The 9,666-nt window shown below is 36.8% G+C and overlaps 1 protein-coding gene across 1 annotated transcript; it reads left to right on the top strand.

The window, feature by feature from the left end:
- The first annotated feature begins 1,220 nt into the window (after positions 1 to 1,220).
- Positions 1,221 to 2,427, top strand: LOC107091076 (cocaine- and amphetamine-regulated transcript protein-like). The gene is made up of 3 exons (XM_015384803.1): positions 1,221 to 1,441; positions 1,696 to 1,779; positions 1,875 to 2,427. Exons 1-3 carry the CDS (start codon positions 1,247 to 1,249, stop codon positions 1,980 to 1,982), a joined length of 387 nt encoding a protein of 128 aa, XP_015240289.1. The 5' UTR covers positions 1,221 to 1,246; the 3' UTR covers positions 1,983 to 2,427.
- The last annotated feature ends 7,239 nt before the right edge of the window (positions 2,428 to 9,666 follow it).

The raw sequence follows: 9,666 nt of genomic DNA on the forward strand, positions 1-9,666 counted from the left end.
CGCATACTACTTGGATGTAAAACAATTGCCAACATGACTTTCTCAAGCTGCTGCCTACCTTTGTGAAGAAGGAAAAAGACAAAGTGAATCCAGTAGAACGTTTTATTGCCTACCTGGAATGGGTTACAATATTTGAGTAAACCTTTGGCTTTCAATATGGTATATGCCCTATTTGCTGGTACTCACCCATACCGATACCACCATTTTAGTACTGGATCGGGGCCCCGTCCGATACTGGTATCGCTATCGGTGCAACACTAACATAAATGAGACCTGGACCAACAAGAGCAATACCAGCTATCCTGTACAGTAGACCATGATAGATTAGTAAAGCCAGCACTTAGATAAAGGTGAACAAAGAATGAAAGGTGTTTTGAGTATGTTTATGTCATTGTTTTGTTTTTATCAAAGTTGCTTCAAGCTTATTTACACCTTTACATGTTTTCTCAGTTTTATGTGTAGACCTGAACTCTGACGGACCCATAACTCTTGAGTTATGTGATATCTGAGCTTTTATATCAATGTGACTGCTGCTTATATCCAGAGCTCTTCTCTGCTGTTGCTCTTTCAGTGACTTTCTAAGGTGTTCAAGGCTCAAAGGACTAATTTCAAGCTTGAGAGATTTTTTAAAGGTCTGTTTAAAATCTGATTGAACATAGAAGGATTTAGACTTTTAAACTAAGATTTGGGTGTTTTGTGATCATTTTGACAATGATGGCATGGCTCAGAGATTAAAGTCAGGACACTTCAGATCATATTTTTCCGGAAATAGTAAAAAGGTTCCAGACTTTAATGACCTACAATGATAAAGTCCATAATCTGATGTGATACTTAACTAAAACATGTCACTGGTGGGGATTTTAAAGTCATTTATTCATAAAATGCTTCCACAAGAAATTTTAGAGCAAGAGCAAGCAAAAACAAAGTGTAATAGTTTATCATCTGATGAACAGTTAATAAATGTCAATTGTTTTCTGATTTACTATACTGCAATTGATCACCAAAGTAATCAATTGCTACGAGTAACAGCCTCATGCGGAGTTGCTGTTATTGTTGACTTCTTGGAGCATATTTTGCCCAGCAACTTTTACGGGATGACTCACCCAAGGCGCCTGTTACGCATGACAAAAAGAGGGGGGTGAAAAAAAAATCAAAGAATAAGGTGGAGCAAGCAGATGGTGCATTTCACATAAAAAGGTGTTTGTTGCGGAGAAGCTGAGTATTTGAGATCGGGGGAAAGGGCCACATGTTGTCACAAATCCAGACCATGCAGAGCTCCAGGCTGCTGAGCGGAGCGCTCATCTGCGCGCTGCTGCTGCTCTCCAGCGGCACCGCCGGGGCGCAGGGACTTCTGGACGCAGAGTCCGAGGAGGAGCTGAGCCCCAGAGCACTACGGGATTTCTACCCAAAAGGACCAAACCTGACCAGTGAGAAGCAGCTGGTGAGTAACTCCAAATGCACGCAAAAATATTCAGAATCTTGCTTGAAATTCTACTGTTTTTCCTCAAAACTCCTGCACCGAGACTCTGGTTTGAGCCAAACTAAAATAATAATAAAAAAAAGTTTAAAGTATAAAAATATTGAATTCTGTATTTGTGCTTTTGCAAAACAAAAATATTTTTGACTGCTGTTTTTATTTATTTATGAAATTATAACATGAATGACTTTGCAACTTGACTTTCTGTTTAACCTCAGCTTGGCGCTCTCCAAGAAGTTCTTGAAAAGCTGCAGGCAAAGCGACTTCCTTCATGGGAAAAGAAATTTGGCCAAGTCCCAACGGTAGATGCAAAATAACACCTCTAAAATTTAGCAAAACTTTTGTATTTGTTTATTTGTAAATGTAATCAAACTTTTTTTTCCCCCTCTCCCCTCAGTGTGATGTTGGAGAGCAGTGCGCGGTGAGGAAAGGCGCACGAATCGGGAAGATGTGCGACTGTCCCCGGGGAGCTTTCTGCAACTTCTTCCTGCTGAAGTGCTTATGAGCCTCTCCGGATCTGAATGTAGCTTTGAAAAAATAGGAGCAAAATGAAGAGGAAATTCACTCTGAATCACTTTGTTATTAGGCTCAGATTTTTCTTAACTGCACAGCTCAGCGCAGCTGGAGTGACTCTAAAATTACAAAGAACTGTAGAAGTTTTATTATTAAGAGTAAAACATTTCACATCATTCTACAGAAAGCATCACTGTTAGGTTCCCAAGAGGATGGTGGTGTTGTAGTTTCTGTAAATAAATATTCAGATCCACTTTAACATCAATAAATTCACCTGAGGGACCATAAACACACTGTAAAGTAAAACCAGCAATATTATGGGAACATATATCCTTCATCTGCTGTGTTTTAAACTTGTTTTGTTTCAGTCAAATGTCTTGTGTTTGTCTCATGCTAATAAACAGTGAATCCTGTTGTTTTGTAAAGCAGAGCAGTGGCTGTATTTTTTCAGAATCTTAGAGAACAATCAGAATTCCTGGTGTCGGAATCAGTGATTGACTAGTAATGTGCAGAAGGTGGTGTTGAGTCTCCAGGTCAGAAAAATGAAATAAAATATCAGAGGAGGGTTCAAAATTAAATACAGTTCTGCCTTAGAGGAAGCAGATAGGAGCCAGAGAGTGAGTGTCAGTCAGGCTGTCACCGAGCCAGAATCTCTGAACCTATACTTTCATTTCCACTGGGGACAGCTGTAGGCTGATGACGACAATTATTTGGAAAAGTCTCAAATAAAACACAGAAAAACAAGCTATATTTGATCTGTGGTTAATTAAAATTATTCATCCCTGCCAAGTCAGTACTTTGTAGAATCACAGTGTGCTTCTATTACAGCCAAAAGTCTGTTTCAGTATGTTTCTTGTAGTTTTCTACATGACATTGAAACATTTCTTAATTTTTCTTTTCAAAGCAGCTTAAATTTCTCCACATTAGAAAGAGAGAGCATCTGTAAGCAGCAGTTATTTTCATCTGGATTTAGGTTTGGATTTTCCCCCCACTTTTAGTCTTGATATAGTCAGAATTTACAAAGTTTTTTTTTTCCTCCAGGATTACCTTGTGTTTAACATTAATCTATCTTCCCATCATATTTGTTCCTGATGAAGAAAGCATCACAACAGCATGATGTTATAACATTGTGGACATAGCTCAGTTCTTATCTAATGCAAGCACCTTTACCTTAAATTTGACATTAGGCTTGAAGCAAACTTAAAACACCCACCGATGTCTGTGTAGACACTTATACACTGATGTACAGAATTTGATATGAATGCACAAGGCAGATAGAGTTACGTTCATCTGTGGGAGCATTCCCCATCCCACCAGACTCTTTAGTTGTGTTTTATTATTTCTAATGTCTTCATATAAACTATATTAAACAAATCTGGACCCTAATGCCTAATAAGATAGCTTTTAAAGAGGCTAGATTGGATTTTAATCAGGGGTTAATACAATTAATGTTTGGGAAACTTTAATGCATGAAATCTCCAAAAATTGCAATAAAGTTAGTTATTTAAACCTAAAAGGATGTGCAAATATTCAAGGAGTATGAACACTTTGTAAGACGCTTCAACTGAAAGGAGGTAAAGGTAAACTGACAGTATAATGATGATGGTTGTCTGTGGAAATGAAATATGGATGTGGAAATATTACGATGAAACCTCAGCTTCATCGTAATATGAGCTCAGATAAGCCTCATCCTTCGGGGGATCTTTTTCAGCTCATTGTGTCTTTGGAATCACTGCGTTTCAAAAAAGAAAGGAAATCATTTGTATCTCGGAGTAATTTTAACCCTAAAAAAGTCAGAAATCCTTAAAAGACTGCCCTTAGGAATTCATTCTTGGACTACTGGTATTGTTCTTTCTTTATCACAGTAATTATCATTCCAAAATACAGTAAATAATGCAGTAAATAATACAATTTATTGACAGTGATATACATTTTTGAAGCTCAGATCCCAGCAGATGATGTAAAGCTGAGCTTTACTGATGATGATATATTTAGGATACATCTTACCCCAAGGGTCTGGATACTCGTGGTATTCTGGAAAATTAAGAAATAACGGAGCTGCATGAAGTCAAAGTGGAGATGCAGCTCGGTTGGAAGGCTGACAGAACCATGAATGAGGCAGCTTAGAAAGGAGAGCCTTGGATACTTATTGGTATTATAAAGATAAAATTTGGCATTAAAAGAAGCAAGTAAAGTTTAATAGGTTACCGGTATTCAAGAAAGATTATACATACACTAAAAGTTTCTGCTAAGCTCTATTAGCATAGGTATTTCATATATTTAATTAAGCATTTGGAGACAACTCTGTGACAATATAACATGAAACAGCCCAACATTTTACCAGAGCAGCACTGAGCCCTTGAATTTAAGCTGAAAATGACCTGCTGTTACACTGAAACTATGTGCAAAACCAGAAAAAATGAAAAAAATGAAAAAACAAAAACTCTGAAACTCACTGAAAGACAGAAGAGCTGCTTCATGTACCAAGAAGAAATGAGAGCTAACTTAAGACTCCTGCAAAGTAAGTCCTGCCATTTCCTATTAAGTTTTTTTATATATCTATTTTCAATTTCTTATCTTTCCTTTTATGTTAATAGTGTGACACACAAAATATTGTATATTTTACTATGGTAAGCATAAATTGATTCTATATTAACATTGATAAAAGCCATTCATATGTTATTAAAGACTACATTAAACACATCAGATACTGTTTTGGAGAATGTTCTACTGCTCTCTATGCGCTTTATGTGTTTCATGGCAGCCAGCATCAGCAGAGGGAGCCTGATTAATTAAAAGCTGCAGCTGTTCTAATCACACTCACCTGGCTCTACTCCCCAAAACCTTTGACGAGCCAAGCCACACCCTGGCTCCAAACCTTAATCTCTATTTATAGTGTTGGCTCCAAAACTGCTGAACCGCAGCTGATTTTTCAAACAGTAGAGGCGAATAACAAACATTAAACCAACAGAGCATCAGTTTAGTGTTGATGCTGGCTGCACTCCTAACTATGTTTCTCTGATGGACACAGAAAAGTGCAATGCTTCAGATAAAATATACCAAATGTTTCCGCATTTAGAAAGCATTTGACATTTCCTAAGTTTAAACAGCAAAACAATGTATTTATTGGGAATTTATGTCAACATGTTCAAGGGGTAAGCAACATTTACAACATATATTAAATAACATTTCTTTAAAGATGCATTACCATCATGAAAATTCCAAAAGACATAGCTAATGGATTATAAGACTTTTTTTTTTTATTCTGGCTAAAAGCTACAATTCTGAGTCTATTTTCCATTTAAGAATAAAGATCATAAAATATTTTCAAGAGGGGCCTGAAATATTCTCTTCAGTAAATTAAGTGACCTAGCTAAATTATTATTTTATTACTGTTATATTTTTAACCTTGCTCTACCCTTTATCCTTTTACCTAATAGAGATTCCAGCTTTATTACCCTCATAATTCTTCACAATTCTAAATGCAGCTGTGACCAACCTCCTTAAAAACACAACTGATTAGTAAATGTGTAAATATACAGTAGAAGGGTGTCTAGAATAGAGCTGTCATTGAAATAAAGCCATGCATAGTCCTGCATGTTCTTTACAACAGGGGAAAACAGAAAAAAGATGGAAGGAAGACATTGTTTTGGTCAGATTAGACAACATTTCAACTTCTTAAAACGCATGCCAACTGCTTCATATGAGAGAGAACTAATAGTTAACATCAGCAAGAGTTGACCGCAATGTTATGAAAATGAATACGCAATTTAGGAATACAGAGGTAAAAAATTTATGCTGGGAAGAATAAAACCAAAATAGTTTAAAAAAAGAAGGAGAAATATAGAGAAAAGAAGGGTCAGAATAAGTGGAAAATAACAGAAATAAAGAGATGAAAAAGTAAAAATTCACAATAACTTTTTTGGGCTACCGTATAAAACCTCAAACTCAACACTGTTCCTGAAATTTTGAATTGAAAAAGCTGCCCGGATGGGAAGCTAAACGTCTTCAAACTTGGAAACTAGGTCCAGTGGATTGTTTTTAATTTTTTTGGAATGACAATAACCGGGATGACTGAGAACCTTCACCAGCATGTCTTTCTAATTCAGTACACCTGAATTTAATGACTGCATGACCTTCTCAGCAGTCATTAATCACAAATTCATTTGAGTTCGGAGGCAGAAAACACGTAAAAAATGCAGGATACTGAGTTTAATGTTTAGAGTTATAATGAAGTGGCCACAGGTCCATATGAACATTTCAATCTGTGGCCAGGTTTTAAAAACCAGGAGTAGAAACAACAGCAATCAATCTGAAATGAACTGCATGAACAAAAATTTAAGATTGGGGTCCCCATCAGTCAGGACCTGGTCCAGAAGTATTTTAGAGGTAAAGAAGTAAAGTAGAAAGATCAAGTCTTCAAGTTTTTTTTTTTAGTTTATCAAAAACTGAAATGAATTAGCAATATTACAAATTGACCACACTGAGTAGAAACAAAATGCCATGTTTTAAAATAAATAACTGCTACTTGCTTTTAAATTTGCTGGTGTCCACCTTTACTGTTTATTACATAGTCTCAGCAGCCTCTGATCAATAATGAACAGTGTCCTGAATGTTTAAGCTTAACCGGACGTTTAACTTCTCCTAAAGTCAACAAAACCCTCTGTCCTGTTTGTTTCTATGTTCTGGAAGAATTGATAAGAATATATAAATCGCCGATCACTGGACAGAATCTCTAAAGCAAAAAAAAGGGAATGAATTTATTACCTACCAAATCGGAAATTGCTCCTTACAGAGAAGGACTTTATCTGAAAGGATTCACCATGTGAAAATATCAATTTCATCTAACTTAAACATCAGACAGATGATGCTTAATGATGTATTTTTTATTACTTCCTATACAAGTGGTTTTCATCCACCCAGCTCGGTACCCCTTTTCTGAAGAATAAGCAGCTACATTAATGTAAATGCTCACATCCGATGGATAAAGGAGAACTTTAGACGTCTTTCTTTCCTTTTCTGGGAAGATGCCATTAGCTAATCAGCCAGCAACACATTAGGGTTATGGTTAGATTCCCAAAAATATTTTATAGGTATAATTGCATAAATTAAGCACTTTCACAATTAGATCAAAATGTCAAAACTTATAAACACTCTGCAGCAAGTGCTTTGATAGTTGTTTCAGTTTTGGCTCGCGTCACCAGTGGTACTTATACTCCAGATTGAAGACTTTGCCTTCTTTATATGTCTCTAACCTTGACTGATTTAAAATAAAAAATAAAAAGAAATTCTTTGAAAATCAGCTTTATTGTCATTGATTGTAAAACAACTTTATTTTTACAATATATTCTTTAGGTTTTTTCACATAAAGAAACTCAACTACTTCTCCAGAACAACAGAACCCCTGATGCATTGTAATGGCTAAAAATGAGACACTAACAATGTCACAGTCGGCCAGTTTACTGAAAACCCTGAAGCTGAAACAGCTCAAGGAAATTCAACCATCACTAATTTCATTATTTACACTTAGTTAAACATGTCTAAATGCTTCATGGAAAAGTAAGGCCTTCATTGCTTCAATATTCTGTTTCCCCCAATCTGATCTTCACAATCAAGTCAACATGCATCAAAAACAGCTGAATCATTACAATTTGGATATTTGCCATTTTTGCCCCCAAACATGGCTGTCCTCAACACATTTAACTAGCAGCATATGAGACACTATGACTCATTAAAAGCTGTTGGTGTTTTAAGATTTATCTTTTTTTATGTGCCAATAATGATGTCTAATGAAGCATAACAAAGTGTTCCAAGAACATTTCCCATCTTCTGCTCATTAAATTTGTCCTAAACACTAGGCCAATGAGATGGAAGTTTCATCTCATATGATCACATAACTTTAAACTTATAAGTTAGATGAAGACATAATGAAATCTATAAATAACTCACAAATTAATCTTTAAAATGTACACATACTGTATAAGGTGAAACAGTCACATATAAGGAAATAAGGAGCTCTTATATAGGAATGATTCACTAACAGTCTCTACTGTTGCCAGGCTGTAAATTGGACTGTTTGTCTTCCTTCTTGAAAAGCAATATTTTCAGGTGACAGAGAGGCTTTTCTCTTAATTCCTATGAGAATTACACCGGATTCGTTCAGAGATTGCTCTGGCAACAAATGTTTTTGTGCTGCACACAGAAAAAACCTGCTGCATATCAGATGTTTGCACGTCATACTTTTACCCGTCCAAGAATCCTTGCTTTAACATGGCGAAGTTTGAGTACCTAAATTATGTAAGAGGGGATGAAGACTAAGTTTCAGCCCCTGATATGTAGTTATACATTTTAAAAAACCTGTTCCACTTTCTATCTCCTCTGTATCGCTGTAAAATACTACAGAGAACAAACATTTTATTTATTCCCATTCACAAGTTAATGATTTGTTGATGGGGTTGCTAGTTCCCTGCGTACTGCCTTAGACAACATAAAGAAAAACTTTAAAAATAGAAAGCTTGCTCCCCAGTTTCATGCAGGGCTTGCACTTTGAGGCAAAATGCTATCATAGTAGAGATAAAGGGCACTCTACATGCCCACAGGAATCCTACCTAGTCTGGAAAACAGTTTAATGCTGTATAAAATGATCCTTCGTAAATCAAGAGCAGCATATTTCTCTTCATCAATAGAGGAGGATAACAAATAATCCTAGATTTCTTTTTAATACAGTTGCCAAACTTCCCCAGAGCCATAGCTCTGTTGAACTGTCCATCCCACCTGCTCTTAGCAATAAATAAGATTGATTTTATTAAAAATAAGATCATTAGCACTCCTCTAACTATAATTATCTGTGGAAGGTGAGGCAGCATCTGAGGTAGCCTTAGAATCTGAACCGGGTTTAGACTGCTTTGATCCAGTTGAACTTTCAAAGTTAGTAAAACTATTATCTTCATCTAAGCCTTCTATTTATGTTAGATCCAGTTCCAACCATGTTCAGGCAGGCAGACATGTAATTTACAATAGTGTTTATTGATAACACATTAAATCTGCGACCCAGCATCTAGGACAAAAAAGACTGGAATCTATGTAGAGGGCAAGACTCAGGTTACTGACCACATAAATCTGATGGAGGATGATTTCGAGCATGTGAGTCACTAACCTGGTTTTAAGGTTCAGTCCGAGCCCAGAGGAGGGAGTGGAATCCAGCCAGATGATTTCCCACAGCAGGCAGCGGATGCCTCCCAAAGAATTCCAGGAGGTAATGCCAAGAAGGCTACTGAACTGACTGACAAGCAGAAGCAAGCAGACAAAGAAAAGCAGAAGTTCAGGCTTCTGGAGTCCAGGCCAGAAGATCAGAGATCCGAAGAGGTACTGTAGGGAAATCCAATGCTCATGCTCCTGTCATGATGTTACAAAGTTCAGACCCAAATGCAGACAACCGAACAGAGAGACCAGGGAAAAGGTTTAACGGGTTTTATTGAATAGGTTAAACAGAGGGAGAGGTGTTGCTCTGAACACTGCTCAACTGGAACTGTAAAGTGAGGGGAAGACACAGCGGTTAGTTAAGGCTCAGTGGGGAATTTGACTCGTGAACTTGGAGAAGAGGATTTGGTTGCCGACTCACGTTTCCAGAAAAGTTGTTGAATCCTTGAATCCTGTCTGTTTGCCGTGGTTCCAGT

The sequence above is a fragment of the Cyprinodon variegatus genome, unplaced genomic scaffold (assembly GCF_000732505.1).
Source record: "Cyprinodon variegatus isolate N-32 unplaced genomic scaffold, C_variegatus-1.0 Scaffold324, whole genome shotgun sequence".
NCBI classification, from domain to species: Eukaryota; Metazoa; Chordata; class Actinopteri; order Cyprinodontiformes; family Cyprinodontidae; genus Cyprinodon; species Cyprinodon variegatus.